We start from the raw sequence: 17,816 nt of genomic DNA on the forward strand, positions 1-17,816 counted from the left end.
GAGATCTGTTGCTGTCTGTAGAATTTAGCGAGGCTATACTCATAACCTACAAAATCATTTTCATTCCAACACTGTTTGCTAATGCACATACACAAAGGTACACATACATAAAGGGAGTGCTCATGAGTGCACAATTAAAATAAGCTGCCTCTCATGTGGAACATGAACCCGTCTGTGATATGAGAACCCAATTTCAGCATGAGAAATGTCTCTCCCTGAAGCTGATCAAGCAGCTTTGGGCCAGCAGACGGCCAACGCCAGCACCAGTGCCCCAGCTCTCCCCAGCAGGGCTTTGGATTCCCAGCTGAGGTCGAGATCTTAGTGGTGACACTGCTGGCACCAAAATACATCACCAAATGCTGAAATACAGCACTGGAGCCTACTCTTGGTGGATTACAAGACAATCCCCCAACCTGCATCTGTGAGGTGGTGGCTTATGCGGCTACCGCTTGTGTGCCAGGAACTGGCTCACACCTTGGTGGGAACTGGCTCACACCTCACCCTCAGACACCAGCTCTTCCCCTTGCCCATTTCTTGGTTACATTTCCACACAAGCTGATGGGAGCAATCGCTTTTCTTGCACCGCTGCCCTCCTTTTCCTCAAGACAGCTTTAGAAACAAGACTGGTAAAGCGACACATACCCAAACTAACGGGGCGTTTGTACTTTGCACCACTAGATGTCCCTCTGCCACTAATTATTTATTCCCGTTAATTCAATCCCTGAGCGAAACTACAAAGCTGTCCTCCAGTACCAAAGACATCACTCTCTAAGGCCAACACTTGCACCCTCCAGGAGCTGGCAAACCGCTGCCAGCCGCTGGGTTTCGGAGTCGGCGCAGCCACTGGCCCGGACCCCTCCCAGGGATGCTGTCCAGGCAGGCAGGTTCGCTGGCAAGGAGGTGTTGTTACATCAGCCCCACGGACACGGGGGGATGCCCTGTGCAGCCTCCTCCTGCCGCACTCTCAGGATGGGCAGGCTCGTGCAGGAGCGCATTCCAGAAGCAGAAGGTAAGAGGACATACCTGGCGATGCTGTGAGGGCCATCACCCCATAGTAGGAAAAAGCACCAGCTTCAAACTTCATCCCCTCTTTCCCAGCCTCCACTTCCACTTTCCCCTGTTAAGGAAAAGGAGAGAGAGCTGCAATTAAAAGGGACCATAGGTCTCAAGGCACAAGACCAGACTTGAGCCCTGAAAGCTAGTTTTGCCTGACATTCCCAAGTGGTGTCATGGTCCCTGCAGTTTGTAACAGGGACAGACCCTGGAGGGCAACACGCTCTTGTGCCCTGAGCTATCCTGGTCTCTGGTGCCCTGTGGCCAGCATAAGTCCCTGCAGAGGAGTGGGATCACCACAGTGCCTTGGGGTGGTACTACTGCCCTGCTCCAAGTGCTGCCAGGCTGCTTTCCCTCAATGCAGAGTGAAAAAATTTTCCCCTGGTATTACAAGAAGTTTATATGTAGCACAGTCGCCTGGGGTCTTGAGACACCTAGACACTTCGGGCCACAGCTCACATTCACACGAAGGGTCCTCTCTCTACGAAAGGGAAACAACACATGAGGAGGCTGTCTGCCTTCACCAATGAGATTCCCACAGAAACAAAGCCCTTACTCCCAAAGGAGCAGTCTTGGGGCTACTTTGGTTTTCGTGGTTTCTAGCAGTTTTATATATTCCAGCACCCTTAACTTAAAATCCTGCTCATCTGCAGGGTCTCGCCTAGAAAGACCTGCAGTGCTTCCCAAACTGTACAAAACCACGCTACCATGCAAGTGCATCCGTCTCTGATGTGGGCTGAACCAAACCTTTAACATCACATCTTACAAAGGACTCTAGAACAGAACCCACCATATCAAAGCTGTAAACATCCCAGTTACTTTGGTATACAAGTATCCAAAAATAATTGACTTCTTCATGGGGCCTGGTTTTCACATCCCTCCATCCTTACTGGTACTGCACTGAAGAGTTACAGCACAACACTGCAGACGGGAGAAATCTCATGCAGCTTTAAGGCTGAACTACACAAAGGTTGGGATTTCAGGCAAACAATGTCATTACCTGCAACACTTTCCCTCTGGCTAGTCTGGAAAGGGCAGACAGACTGCCCGTCCCATGTGTACTAAGTAGGCTGAACACTAGCTGGACACAATTGGGTCAAAATTAGTCCAAAAGGTAGATTTTATTTCTATGTGTTTATTTCATTAAGCACTGTTTAAAATAAATAATTATGCCTTTAACTTTACAGTACTGTAGTGGGACAGAAGAAAAATGTGAAAATGAAAACCTACATGAACTCTGATATCAAGTCAGTTTGTCTAACTGTCCCAGATAAGAAAACCCACAAAATCTACCTAGCAGGAAAAGAGTGCCTAGCTCACAAATCCATTTCCCTGCTATCACAAGCAACGACTTCGTATAATCCCTTTTAAAACCAATTTCACTCCACAACACAAATAAGTAGCTTATTTGTTCATTATAAGCTTTCCAAATTTTGTCACTCAGGCAAAGACTGGTTATAAACAGAGCTCTCAACCTACTTACTGCTGGTAGTTATTCACCAGCCAAGACCAGGTCTCCAAAATACATACACAACCGGGCTTTGGTCTTCACATACAGACAGTCTGGAGTTAGCAGCTAAATACAAACCAGTAATTAGTAGTAGCAGGTGAGTTTCAGTTCCAAGACCATTGCTCTACCAGCACATGCAGCATCTCCAAGCTTCTCAAGTGGTGGCCATATGAAGACCAGGCATGCTTGGCACAGTCATAGTGGCTGAAAAGCCATTAAGTATTCCCCATGCATGCTGTTAGATGTGTTCTGCCCTGTTTAAATGCATGCACATATGGTTTCTGGTCTTCCACTGTTTAATATTCTAACAGGAATTTGAAAAAACACAATGGCAAAAAGAAATCTCAAACTGCTACAGAAGAACTTCCCATCAGCTAAAAGAAAAGCTGTTGCAAACAGGTGACATTCCAGCTAAAACAGTAACTCCACGGATATTAAATTGGTAAATTTAATGCACAGAATATACATTTAATTGTGTTCTGGCACGCATTTACTGTGAAGTATTCTTGGTTTCTCAACATGAGAGACTAAGTCCAAGTCCATTTAAGTAACAAAAGCAGAGTATTTATCTCCTCTTGATCCTTGCAGAACCAAACGTTACTATTTTTATAGTATGTACGTACTGCAAGACTCACTTTTCCAAATGCATTATAGAGCTAGCACATTGTGTTTGCTAAATATTTATTGATTGAAGAATAGCTCAGAAAGAACTGATTGTTCTTTTGTATTGCCCATGTCCTCCATTTACATCTTTGTAGCATTACCTCATTGAGGAGCATTATCTGGCCTCTGGAGTATTCCAGATTGCAACAATTCAGCACATCAGAAAGAGAAGTTAAAGACCTACCAGTGGCTCCTCAAACTCTTGAGAAAAACAATCCTTTCTTAAAACAGAATTATATCAAATACACAGTATCGTATTCCAGTGCTTTCTTAATTGTTTATCACCGACAGTGTTCAAACTTCCCACCTGCCCCCCCCCCCCCCCTTTTTTTAAGGCCACGTTAAGGAAGATTTCAAGCCCTGTGTTAAAATTTTAGCTATGATGCTTGTGTTTTTCTAACCAAAACTTACATTCTGCATAGCTGAAATCAATATAAGCACCTTTCCAGCAAAATCTCTCTTAAAGGACCGTTCCTGCTCAAATGATGCCAGATGGAAGCTAAGTTTCTGTGTAAAGTTTTACCTAGCCATTCAAACATTCTGCCAAGTAACAAAACCTGGGAGATATCAGCACTGGAAGCAATCCTGTACAGAACAAGCAGCAAAGAATCCTTCCACACCACCTAGGACTCCCATCTGAAACCCACCTAAATGCAGCGATCTCGATGGCAGGGTGCCCAGGACCCACAGGAGCTGTGGCAGGAGGTGGCATCAGTTCAGTGGATGGCATGACGCCCCCACCAAAACCCACACTTCAGACTTCAAAACTGCACAGAAAAATGTAATTTCTCTGCACTGTTAAACTCCCCATGCCTCCTTTCACAAAAGGAAAAAACGCATTAGAGAAAGCACCCTGGCCAAGCTCCTATGACATGCCACTCTTTGCACCCCTATTTTCCAAGCAATGCCAGCTGTAGGCAGGGGGATTCCTTTGCATTGCCTATCGTACTGATACCTAAAGCGTAAGTAACTTTCAACAGATGACTGGAAGTGGGAAGTGCTGTCTACCCTTCACAACTGGTTTAACTGAGGTTGAAAGCAGCTGAGAGAGCTCTTCAAGGCTGGCAAGGTCCTAAAGGAGGCAGGAGCAGTTCCCAGGAGCCATAGCTCCATTCCCACATTTGAAAGAAGACAAACTTCAACAACTGGAAGAGGTATAGAGAGTGATATGTCAGGAGATGAAGGATTTTGCAAATATCGACATAATCATATGTCTGACCTGTAAAATGAGAACAAAGTAGTCGACGGGCTTGTTTCGCTGGTAGAGGTAGTGTTCTGGGGCTTTCTTGTTCTTCTCGTCGTATTTCAGCTCCTGGATGACGTTGGGATGTTTTAGCAGCCTGAGAAGGATCTTCTCTGACATCTGGGATGGACCAAATGCTTCTACTTCTATAACACAAGATACAACTTGGCATTACACCTCATATGCCTAGCAAGAAGTTAGCAATACTCATTAATAAGCATTTGCCTATAAAAGACACACAGATGCAGAGAGATCCATTATGGAATTGCAGGCTTCCTGTCTTTTGAGACTGTTAGATTTGTATGGGAGGGGGAAAAAAACCAGGAATGCCCCAACTTTTGTTACTGTAGTATTTTTCAAAACAACCAAAACCCATGTCTTCATCTGAAAGGGAAAAGAAAAAGGCAGTCTTGCCCTCTTGAGAGTTCAGAGTCACAGTTGTATAGGCTCATTGGAGAGTTGTATAAATGGAGGAGCTTTACAATTGGGACACAGAGAACCTTTCAATTTGTTTTTTCCTTCCTCAAACGGTATTCGAGTTATTGCATTTATTGCACTTTAAAAAAAAAAAAAATCACTATCTGGGGTCTAAAAAGTTGCTCTAGATAGATGTTCTACATCAATCAAAGACACAACTGGGGCTGCCACGGCTCCTACGGGAAGAGTTACTCAAAGTGAGAGACAGTGCAGGTCAGTTCAAACCATGTGGGATTAATGCCTGACACACAGAACACATCCCCTATCCACTTGTTCTTCAGTGTTCCCAACAGAAGCTGTTTGAAGCAGAAAAGCTCATCCTTGTGTGGGAGAGTTAAGCCAGGGACGTCGAGATTTACACATGCAAATTGATAAGCTTTCCTAACACCTCATTTCAGAACAGGACCATCAATGACCCAGTACCTTTCATCTGCTAAAGATACTGTTCTCAATTTAGAACAGAGAAACTGAAACTGGAGCTTTATTTAGCAGTGGCTTCACAGACAGATCTGTATTTAAGCTACACAATCCTTACATCCACAAAACAAGTAGAGAAGCGGCACTGTAAGACTATGTTGAGCAGGTGTTTAGGGAACTCCATCAAGTCTTGTGCCACTACACGAACAACGCCTTGCTTGCTGTTAAATCCGCATCTTCCTGTTGAACTGCTTCCTTTCACCAAGGACATGCTCACGTGAACATGAGCCGTAGGAGTCCAAGCCTTTTAAGGAATTACTGCCCCTCAGCTGAGATGTGATAACCGATCACGTACATGTTTTTTTCAAGTCACAGAGGCAAAATAAAGCATGAAGGTGGACTAGGAGCATATAGGCAGGCAGTTAGTGCATCTTAGAGGAGGGGAAGTACTATTTTTCAACTGGTGCTGGCAAACTTGAGACAAAACAACTTTATCATTTTCAACCCATGAATATATGTTGAACATAGCAGTGAAAAACGCCCGTCTGAAAGGCCTGCATGTGAAAAGTCTTTATATGTCAAAGAGAGACAGCACGAGCAATAGGAAGGTATGTTTTCCACAAGCTCTCTTGTTAACGGGTCTCATCTCTGAGGTGAAAGGACCAACTTTACGACGAAAGGCAATATCAGCTGCAAGAAACCATTCAAGGCCCTGGCCTCTCTGCCAGACTGCCCACCCAAGGGCTAAACCATCAAGGTGTTCTGGGATGGAGACAACTGTCCTCTGAAACCTGAAGTCATCAACGGAGGTCACACAAGCCATCCAGAAATCCATTTTAAAAAGTACAGTTCAACCGCCTGCGCAGTCTGCATTAAACGTGTCAGGAGAGTTTTTCACTTGGAGTCAAAAAGTCTCATGGAACAGGTTTAGACCTTCCTGCAAAAAGTCCAGCATCTCTTTCTGGAGAAGGCGCCAGAGTGCAATTACAGTCAGCTGGCCAGTGGTATCGAGTCCTCTTTGGTTTGTTCCCTGAGCTCTTCCTAATGGGGTGTACTTGCTAGTCGTTAATCTGACGGACTCTAGACATGCAGTGCGGCACTTGGCATTCATCCTTACCTTTCAGACCAATTTAAAGTTACTGGTCCACCCCTGGTAAATGTCTCAGAGGGTTCATGCCGACACTGAACACAGGAGAGGAGAGAATTTAAAAAGAAAAACACAACAGTGGCATTATTTGTCACCCCACAATCCAGCCTCCCTTCCCGCCTGCACTGTCCCACCCACCTCACCAGCCTTTGCTGACAAACTGCCTCTGAGGCTCTGGCACGATGGCAAAAAAAGATAACCCCGCACTTGCCTGTTGCCAGGAACCGGTGCATTGCCAGGAGGAGCTGCGGTGATATTTTAACCTTCATCTCGCTGTCTGTCTGCTTGAAGGCAGAGAAGTCCTGCTTCCTGTCCCGATGAGCTACTTTCTTTTTCGTCTTGTTATCAGCTGGGGAAGGGAGGGTGGGAAAAGAAAGGAAGGAAGCAATTTCTGTTAGAACGGGGTCCAACACGAACCACACTGGATGGAATCAGGCAGGATGGTCACCCAGAGCACAGGGTGTAGACAGAACTCTGCAGTACAGACAAGGCCCTGCTCATCGGCATGCAGCACAGACCAGAAACAACCAGGGAGCTGTGCTGCGGGCTCATCCGGCTGCGAGCCCCTGTCCTGCAGAGCCAGGCACCCACAGTCTCTGTCACTTCAACGGGGGGAAAGTGTCTGTTTGCAAACATCTAATTGCAGAGCAGCTCTGCATATCACACATAAGATGCGTGTGCATTTCTAGGTGGCGAGGAGGAGTCCTGCTCAGTGTTACTAATGATCAAAAGGTGTTGTTCTACAAGAATATCTGTGATAGCTACTTTTTTTCATATACATTTCTTAAAAAATTCCCAGCAAGTACATAGACTAAATATACAATGACTTCTTTCTTATGCTGTACTATAGCTTCACTGACTCTTCACAGCTTTGGCAAAATCCGCATGCCTTTGGTCAAAGTAACTCCCAATGCCTAGCGCATGCAGTTTCTTTTGTCCTGCCCAAACTTCAGCAAAAGCTGGCAAGGTGTACAGCCTGGAGGTGGGAATCTCTGGACGCTTTACAGGCTCTGAAGCCAGAATGAAGTACAGAGTAGCTTCAGGAGTTCAGATATGGGAATTTGTCTGCTAGTGATCCTGGACTCCTGTCCTTTATTCAGCTAAATACTTGCCACTCAGTTCATCTGTGTCTTAAAACAGGCTCTGTGGTGGGGAATCCCTATTTGTGAAAGACAACATAAAAGATGGAGTTGCAGAGGCACAAGCAACCCAGCTATTATCATCCACCCGCTAAGCTAACCTGCCAAAATGTCTAGGAAACCAGGTAAATGGACAGCTATAGGCATGTTGGGGTACAGTATACATCAATTCCAGGGAGAAGAGGTCTCTGCTCAGATGGCAGGGTCTTGCTCTTCTCTGCTGACACAGTGTGTAAGGCGGCTTTGGCTGTAAGCAGCAGAATGCCATCAGACAGCTCTGAGCTCCACCTGCAGGAAACCCAAGTCTTGAGGCAACTACTGTGAGTCCCTCAGACTTGAGGTACAGCTCAGGTTCTAGGGCCCTAGTGGGGAAAGATACTGAAAACACTGTACCTACTTGTCTATGAGATCCCTAGTCATTGGTTTAAAATGACTGGACTTTTGAGGGACCACAGGGCCCCTGGGACATTGATTGACTGCAGAGAATTGGGGCAAGCACACAAAGAGGCATAGGCGAAGCTAACACTGTGAAACCTCATGCATACTCCCAGGTAGCTGTTGCCGCATTTTGGGTAATGCATGCAAAGATGATTAAAGTGATGTACCATAGCAAGGAAGCCACTGAGATCTGGAGTCCTGTAGGTGTCCAAATACATGCTGCAGACAACATAAGGCTCAGAGCAGCTGAGTTTGTGGCTTGGAAATGCACAATACTGGTAATTAACAGATTCCTAGAAAGATTTTCCCAAGTCACCTAGCCTTTTAGATATGAATGCATTTAGATCCTCAACTTCCCATGGACAAGCCTCCACTATAGGACTATCATAGACTCATCAGCAATACCATACCGATAGTAATGTATCTACTCTAGGTATCGAAAGCTCATTCTGTGAGCAGTGCAAATGAGAAAATTTGAGATACTTGTTCCCAAGCACATGGAGAAGAACGATGATGACCCATGCCCTTTTTCTTCTTTGAAACCAGAAGCCTCTTACCCTAGTAGTACTTTACCCAGGACCTGGACTACATCAGGGACTGCAGTTTCTCTTCCAAAAGCAGGAATAGAAACCACCCAAGGGAGTGGTTACAGACTAAAAACAATCCCTGCCTTAGGAATATAGCACGAGACAGACCTTGCCTGTACTTGCAGTTAAAGGAAAGATGGATACCAAAGCAATAAATAGTGAATAGGAGAACAGTCCCCCAGAAGCTCTCACTAGGTCCTACCTGTTGTAAGAGGTAAGAAGAATAGAAACTGTTTTTTCTGAAAAGCTAAGAGAATGCTATTTTTTTTACAGTGCTGTGGCTGAGATGCTTTCTCACAAGGAGCTCTGTCATTGCTCTCTTCAGGGAGGCAAAAATCACCATGAGTACAAGCTTTGGCCTTGGAACAGGGAAACATCTCTTCAGTGGGGCATCTCTACATTTCTCCTGTGAATGAGCTGTAACACTGCAGGCTTCACACAGCACTTCTGGTACCTGAAAATAGGGCCAGCATCACACCATCTTTCTCTCTGCATCAGTCATCAAGGTAAGAGACCCAGACTCTGAGTCAAATGATGGGTGATTTCAACTCCTCCTACTGTTTCCTTGGCAGCTTGTCCAGAAACCTTTCCCCAAGAAAAACGCTACACAGTGAAAGCAGAGCCATGTGGCTTAAAGCCATTATCTTGGCTTATTTTTGTAAGGGATGGTCTTAATTGTTCTTCGCTATCCAAGCAACTTCTGAGTTTCTTCTAAGACATAGGAACCAAGTATTGGATGGTGACAGAAGTAACTGAATCTTGACTGGCTATTTCCTGTTTGTCCTTTCTACATTAAGTGAGATGGAGACCTGGGCACCGAGGTTATCTTGGCATGCTGAAGTGATCGCTGCTTACAGAGTGCTGTGACGCTGTTTGGTTCTGCAACATGAACACTGAGATGCATGAGGGATACCCTCAGTACAACTTTTGGTGAGATATCAACAAATACTGCAACTATCTTCAGTAGGTTCTGGGAGTATTTAGACTTTTCTTTTAAATCAATGGCAGCGAGGCTGACTGTGAGCTCCTGGGCTGACGGACAGAACTCAAGAAGAGGAGGGGTCCAAATACAAGTAAAGTTGTGATCTCTCTTGTAATATTCCTGAACTTCCAGGCTTGATGCAGAACACCACAAATGATTGCATGAATTTCCGTGAAGGAGCCAGCTTGGACTGGAGACAGCTACATAACTGGGAGTTCAAACCTCAGATCACCCGTTCAGCTGTGCAGGCAGGCAGGCAGTGGGCTGACGGGTGCTACAAATGGACCCAGACAATATTCTGGGAAGGTTCTTGTTCTCTTCCTGTGCTCCTTTTTGTCCTTTTGTGTTTAGGACAGAGTAGACATGTGCAGTGAGCTCCAGACAAGAGAATGAGGATAAAAATATTTTATCAAATGGAAGTGTAGTTCTATCTGGCACACAAGAACTGTACAAGGACAGAGACAAGCAACTGCTTGAGATGTGCATCTATCAGATACTCCAGGAAAAGAAAGTACAATTCCCAGAGGACTAGACTCACTGACCCTGTGCCCATACTCGGTGCCAGGATGCCCAGCCCAACGCAGTCAGAGGTGACGCCAGAGTCTCACTCCGCACACACCCACGTCCCCCCTCTCCCTCATACACCCTGGCTGACAGTCTATGCCCCACACACTGCACAGGTCTTTTTAAGCCTGTGAGTTTGTTTCATTTTAAAAGAAAGGTTTAGGAATTAACTAAGTTAGTTTTGCCAGTTCTTTTTGTCCCTAGCTGGGAAAACCAAGTTGCCCTGTGTCAGAAGAACTAGAGCTGAAGCTCTTTAAACAGCCTAAAATAGCTTCCTGTAAGGATGCAGCTCCTGCAGCCTACTGGTGCTAGACAGAAGGTCAGCAAGTCCATAGTCCTAATGGCCAACAAGGTCAAAGCATCGTTTTCTACTGGGTGGCAACCACCTTGGTTTACGTAAAGATTAGATTCCAGCTACACAGAGCCCTGCTCTCCTGGCATAGGATACTGATGTACACCATGGCAATATCTGTAGGTCGTGCCAGACAAATTGGCATTGCACAATATTTTCTATGTTGCTACACTTTCACTGCATGACAGTGGAAATACTTATTAGGGCAAACAATTTTTATTCCCGCAGCTCCATGGTTTAAATGGGAGAAGTGATACGGAGTTTACTAGCACGTATATTTAACATACCTGTTTTGACAGCTGTCTGGAAATAAGAACGTTCGGGTAAAATGTGGTCTTCCCCTCAGGGAAGTGACTTGCCAAGGCTAAAAAAAAAATCACTAGGTGAAAGCTATTGCAGCTGCAGCAGTGCAGCTCTGTCACAAACGTGCCCCGTGGCCTGGCACTGACTGACCCTGCAGCATGGGCTTGCCAGGGGTCGTATTCGCTGAGACAGACTGCTGAACCACACATGGGTGAGGACGTAAAAATGCAATGGAAGTTGATGCTTACGACAACACTATTTATCCACAACATGCAGAACACACACACAAGGGTGTGTTAAGGTATTTTGTTTGTAGAAAAATACCAGATTTTACGTGGGGTAAACCCCCTCTGAATCTGTGTGCGTGAAAACCACCAGCATTCCAGTTGCTCTAAGGGGATGATTAAACTCATCTTCAATTAGAAAGAGCTAAATAAGACAGGCCACCAGTCAAACCCGGGTCAGAACAGTGAACTCCATGTTGCTCAAGCAGACTCTGCGGTTTGAGGCCAACGCAGAACATGCAGCTTTCTCTCTTGGGCCTCCGAGAAGGTTGAGAAATGCTCTCCCACCATGGCGAGGGCCATGGGAGTGCCTGACAGATTCCGGTAGTGCATCAACCATGAAAAAATGCTCCAACTTTGCATGCTAAGAAGCAAACGCACTGACAGCTCTTCATTGTGATGCTGACTGAGACATAGTCAGAGCCTACCTGTGTCATGACAGAAACCTCTTCTATTCACCCCACCAGCATCCCCAATAAAAAGTCTCATGCTCAGAAGTACTCAGTCTATCCAGATGTTTATAGCTCAGACATATTTAACAATATTTCCTGCTCCCATCTTCTTCTCCTTGCTCCCAACATCTTTGCAAGCCATAAGATGGCAATCTGAAGAAATACCGCACGTTTATTGGGCATACAACCCTCAAGAAATTCAGCTGCAGAGCTTCAGCAGTGAGAGCAGCTTTCAGCAAAAACTGTAAATATACAATTGCTTCTACCCTAACACAGTTCAAATGGATTTTCATGGAAACTGCAGAAATGCACAGCTCCAACACCAAATTTCAAGTTTCCATCAAAGCAAAACAAAACATTTTTAAAGCTTCAGAACAAAGGTGTAACAAGACTACCAAAATTTTTCATAAGGTCTACTTTTAAGTAAACACCTAGCATAAAGCAAATCAGTCCAAAGGTTTCAAGTTGGCTTGGTCTGAGCTGAGCAAGCCAAATTGGTCTTATAATGAAAAGCATCAGTGAACTCTAGTACTAGACGGGGTTACTAGCATTGACAAACTGATACTGACATTAAAAATGAGCTTCCTTAAAATATCATGGACAATAAGGTACCTCCAGTAAACTCAAAGCATGTTCCCATCACTACGCCAATTGGAAGTGGTTACGGCACATCAATCTGCCCAGATACAAAACCTATCACATTTTCTGTGGTCCTCACAGCTTCTCTGGATTTCTGCTGTCTCCCTTGCTGCTAGTTTCCGTCAATCTAAACAGTGGAACGGACTCCAGTGCTTCATAAGGAAACTAGAAGTTCATCTAGAAGTACATAGCAGGAGTCACCCCCCAAAATTTCCTGCATTCTCCAGGAAGCATGGGAAGTGACGTTTTCCTCCTGTTCTGAACTAGGAATTTTCAACAGTAAAATCTTCCCAGGAGGAAGAGTTTCAAACAAATTCATGTTTACCAGCTCTATTTAGTTAATCTAAGAAGTCTTCAGATAGCAAAATTAAATTCTCGTTTCCTTGCCCTCTAACATGCTATTAATGGTCAAAGCTTTTTTTGTCCTGAAGAACAACACAGCATGATCTATGTGGATTCTCCTAACAAACAAGGGGGAAAAAAACATTGAAAAGCATATGCAATGTCTTTTCACTCGTAAAAACACAGAAATATCTCAAAGATGATGAGACAAAGATAGGATCTTTCTGGAGCATAAAAGAAAGTCTGAATTCATCCTGTAAAAGCATTACATTGTAACTGATTAGCCCAACAATTCATTTGTGAAGGTATGAAAAGAAATCGATACTAACTGGACTTCTGTGATTTGCATAGTAATTCAACTGTTTAGCATATCGTAAAACACAACTGTGATTTACATGAACCTTTGGGCACATAAATACTGGTAAAATACTGACCAGCTACAGAAAGTAGTTCAGGCAATAACAACGTATTAGGAAAAGTAGAAATATGTCTATCCCACAGTGTAATGTGCTCATTTGGCATTTGCCTTGGAGGGAGGATAAAAGATGCTTGCATTGGCCTGAAAAAGATGCTGTAGAAACATTCAGATCCCTCTCATGAGGAAAGAAAAAGAAAGCAAAGGACAGCTGAAAAGTGTTTAAGATATTTAATATTATTATTTCTGTTGCAATAGAATCTAGAGACATCCTTGTGCTACACGCAAACAGATAGTAAAAAACAGCATCTGCCAACAAGTGATTAAAGCACTGATAAGACAGATGAAGAATGACAGAAAGGAAGTCCCGTATGCACAGGCCAGATTGTGCAGATGGGAAGAAAAGCAAAGACACTTTAGGTAAATGGCCAAAGAACAGAAAAACTCTAAACTGGGAAAGAAAAGAGTCCAGATCTCTCAAGCCCCAGGTACTCGTTGACCTGCAGCATCATCTCCCTCAACATATGTTAACACAGAAGAAGGAAGGAGCTGTACTGAGTGACAAAAAGAGGAGTCATTTAGAACATGCTGGTTTTCAGCCCTGAAGACGACTTTCCATTCTCAGGTTTTCGGAACAAGTGACAGAGAGAGACTCTAAAGAGGCTCCATTCCTCTTCCCCGAGGCATAGTATTTGCCTGCCTTCTTGCTAAAGTATGGGAGTACACGGACTACAGGCCCTTGGGGAGGAGAGAGGTTAGGGGAAAATGCGGGAGGTCGCGAGCGCTGTAACAAAAAGGTTTAACAAGCCACTGTGGTGGAGAACAGCTAGCAGGAGACACCAGATTGTTGTAGATGTAAACTTTCTCAATGAAAGGGTCTAATACAGAAATCTGTCCTGTTTCTGAATTAACAGAGCATAAAGGGGTGAGGTGCCTATGCTGCAAAACCAAAAATTACTTTGACCATGTGAGGGATCTGCAGGTCATTTGACCGCTGAGATTTTAAATCAGCAACTTAATATCTCTCAAAACATAGCTATTAAACACAACTGCTGCTGGACAGAGTCTTCCATCTCATCTACAAACAAAGTGCAAATATTTTTACTCACTGTATAGATCTGTTTCATCCAGAATTTCAGACTTGATGATCTCTTCAATCACATCTTCTAAAGTGACAATTCCCAGGACTTCATAAAAAGGATCCCCTTCTCCTTCATTGTTTACTCTTTGTACTATAGCCAGGTGAGACTTGCCTGCAAGGAGACAGATCGGCAATTTAGACATTTTAGAAATTCCTGAAAGATCAGAAAATATAGTAGAATTATAGACAAACAGGTATAAATAAAAAGACCAAAAGGTTGGTGTCAGGCTTCATGAAAAAAAAAGGCAAAGTTTAACAGCTGTTTAAAATCAGACTCTGATTTCTGAGAAACACATTCCGGGGTCACATAAATCCACCTAACGCACTAAAGGAGAATGGCTAAAGAGATCAGTGTTCTCTTTCTAATGTTTTTCCCGGTGAAACTGTGAACCTGAAATTGAATTCATTATATTATCTTGTTGATGGTTGTTCCACTTCTTGTCCCATGCATTGGCAGAGGAAGGCCAGGCTGAAGCCCTCCTTTGCAGAAAGCTCCCATAGACGTTCTCCTCAAGCTTGGAAACAACAGCAACAATGGCCAACCCACACGGACAGGGTCGAGCTGGGGAGAAGTCGTCAGTCCAACCCATGAGTTTCTTTTTTTCTCCTCCCTCCCTCAAAAATAATTTATTTAGACATACTCTGTTCCGAGGAAGGGGGTTTATTTAGGAATTAATTAAAATATTGAAAGTGTCAGTGTCTGATCAACAAAGAGAAAAGCTAAGATAAGATATACTAGTGGCTCTAAAAATTCCTGAACTTTGCATCATTCACAATATATTCTATAATTCCTAAAGCTCTTTCTGCTAGTAGTAGTAGTAGTAGTAGTAATAATAATAATAATATCATGACCCTTCAAATCACCTTTGATATCCTTGGCTGCCAGTTTCCCTAGCTGCCACTGAAAGCTGGTCCTTTGTAAAGCTGAACGCTGCTTTTTATGCATTCAAAGGGTTCGCCAAATACAAGCGGCATTTTGAAGGATAAATACAGCAGGTATCAATATGCTTTCTGAACTCTCAGAAGGTAGGCAACATTGTCTCGCATTCTTCTTTGCGAGTCTCAAAAACGATACTTATCCCCATCCGTGGAAGACAACCAAAGTAGTTCAACTTTGCTTAGACCCCTTTATAGGCAATAATGTCTGCATGGTTTAAGATTCAGATTATTAGACTAACAAGCATTCAAACTATTCCAACCCAGACTTACTCATGCTTAAAGAATGAAAATATCCCGAACAAATTAGACGAGGGAGGAAAACTTATCAACTACTGATATAAACATTGCATCAGGTCAAGTCAATTCACTTTGGTAAGTTTTTCACATCTGCTTTCCCAGGGACCCAACATAAGCAGTTAAAAACAAATTCTTGGTGAATGCTGTCTGTCGAAAGTTAAATTCTTTTGCTATTCCCAGCTTGTGATCATTTAAAAGGAATTTTCCAAAGCAGGGTCTAATATTAGACTCAAAATGAAGTTTCCATTCCACTTAGGCTATATTCTCACCAAAGTAACTACTGCATAATCTGATTGTCTTGGAGCTACTCGTTTAGATGCAGATGGACATACTTTAAATACCAACTCCACAGCACTGCTCAGTCTTATCTTGAGGAGACCTTATTCTACAGTGAATTAATAGAAAGATGATTTGTGATTTTAAAGGATCAACATTCATTTTGTACTGAAAGTCTTTCACCGTGCCAGGTTTTATTTCTTTGCATTCCTCGCAAGACTTCCAACTCTTTTTACCACTCAGTGAACAGCATATTTTTTTTTTTAAAAGGGTGACTTCATAAAAGAATGAAAGATTTAAGTACTATAATCATTGCTGTTCCCCTGTAATATATTATTCCAATTATATCCTTGAGTATTATTATATTGAATAATGATGTTCAAGAAGAACCATGGCACAAAAAAGGTCACACGGACAAACCAAATATTGTAATTTATTTCCCAGCGTCTGCTCAGATATTAGTATATTTGCTTTCAAGTCAAAAGGCATAACTCCCTCAAGAACCATTTCTACCAGAGACCAGGGCAGCTCATTTGCACATGCTCATTCAGATGCTAATTCCCGAGGATCACTGTTCTTGCACATTAGCAGTAAGAGTGCTCAGATCTGTACAAGTTGGTGAAATAAAAAACCCCAGCAAACAATGCTGTGAACTCGGTGTTTCAGCTTTGATCAGAATTACGAAATTACAGGCTTCTCCTCCACTTCTGTACTGCCTATGATATAGCTGAACTAGATGATAAAATTTTACATTTTGAAAAGGACAGTCTTTCTAACAGTGAAGTCCTGAACATATCTACAAGCAATGGGAGAGATTTTTGGAAATGGGATTCAGGAAGGATCTGAGGGGATGTAATACCATGGGAAGTCGTGCACGATTTTCAGGCACAAAATCAGTCACACGCCCCTTCCATCGAGGTAGTCCCCACCAGGAATTTAGGATTGCTAAAATGTTATGCTCTGCCCATTTTAGCAGCCATAGCACTCTGATCTGACCAACAGCACCTAATGAGAGACAAGTGACCAAAATCTGTACCAGCTACTGCTCTCCTATGCAAAGTGGGCTGATAAGGAATTAGTTATGGATGGCTATCAGATATTTTGCACTTTCTACAATGAAAATAAAGGCTAGAAACATTTTCTTCTGGTTCTGCCATAATCTCTGATTTTTAGGGTTTTTATTTATCACCCAAAGTTTCAAGACCATTGAAACTTGCCATAGCTTCAAATGTCATGTAGCATTGATGTTCAGCTCTATCTTCATTATTAAAACCACATGTTGCAGAGAGTTTATCTGTTGAAAATAGATAAGTTATCCAGACGCAGGTTGACACTAACCTTTCTTCCCTCTTGACTGTCAAGTTTTCCTGTTTCTGACTTTCACGAACCCATCACTTTGCTGGGGTCAGATGAATTTAAGCCAATCTAAACAGGCTGCCTCTAAAAGGCTGCCTTTTGCTCCCATAGTCTTCTCTTTCCTTTGCATTGGCTCCAACACTCATGCAGTCACTTGATGGGACAGACCAGATCCAAAAATGTCATTTCTCGAGTCTTTGCAAGTTAATTTTGATCCAGATCCAATAATTTGCCAGAAATCATCAGACAGTGGAACAAGTATTGGCGCTGGTGATGGAGGTGTCACAAAGATGCATTCCCGGACTGGCTGCCCTCTCAGACTGCTGCATAGATGACTGCAAAACACCCTCCTCGTATGGAAGTAATCAAGGCAGAAAAGGCTAAAGGAAAAGCCAGAGGAGTGCAAAGACGTCTTTATACATCGTAAAATAGCACAACACAGCATGTGCCCAACTTTAGAAGTGGCCTGTGAGTAAAATAATGACTCCTCCGAGTGTTTTAAATAGAAATTGGCTACAGCTTTATTCAAAGACTGTATCAGGTCACTGGTATTTGTCGTACTGTTTTATTCAGCTGAGAAAGAGAGCTTTCAACTGTATTTTCCACTGCTAAGGACATCCAATATATATCCATCAGGGAGTTGAATAAAGTAAACATCCAGGTAAGGAAACCTGGACTGTCTACAGTATTTCTAGGGCTTTGAGAGCAGAACACAAATTAAACAAAGAGAGCAAGCATGCATGGAAATTATATAAATAATTTCTATACTTCACTGATTTTCTGGCCACAGTCTCTAACCA

The 17,816-nt window shown here is 43.3% G+C and overlaps 2 protein-coding genes across 5 annotated transcripts in view; one reads left to right on the forward strand and one right to left on the reverse strand.

The window, feature by feature from the left end:
* The window catches only part of ATP5MK (ATP synthase membrane subunit k), a 236,409-nt gene that overhangs the window by 146,217 nt on the left and 72,376 nt on the right, over window positions 1-17,816 (forward strand). The window lies entirely within an intron of this gene.
* The window catches only part of CNNM2 (cyclin and CBS domain divalent metal cation transport mediator 2), a 121,574-nt gene that overhangs the window by 12,637 nt on the left and 91,121 nt on the right, over window positions 1-17,816 (reverse strand). For 2 of the 3 annotated variants that reach the window (XM_075758010.1, XM_010309635.2), the window contains exons 2-5: window positions 14,117-14,260; window positions 6,722-6,859; window positions 4,446-4,615; window positions 1,024-1,117 (exon numbers count right to left, since the gene is read on the reverse strand). In XM_075758010.1, the coding sequence (XP_075614125.1) occupies window positions 1,024-1,117; window positions 4,446-4,615; window positions 6,722-6,859; window positions 14,117-14,260 (546 nt within the window). Of the gene's footprint in view, window positions 1-1,023; window positions 1,118-4,445; window positions 4,616-6,480; window positions 6,546-6,721; window positions 6,860-14,116; window positions 14,261-17,816 lie in introns of those variants that run through there. The other variant, XR_012836327.1, reaches the window with a different exon arrangement.

The sequence above is a fragment of the Balearica regulorum genome, chromosome 7 (assembly GCF_011004875.1).
Source record: "Balearica regulorum gibbericeps isolate bBalReg1 chromosome 7, bBalReg1.pri, whole genome shotgun sequence".
In the NCBI taxonomy this organism is placed as follows: Eukaryota; Metazoa; Chordata; class Aves; order Gruiformes; family Gruidae; genus Balearica; species Balearica regulorum.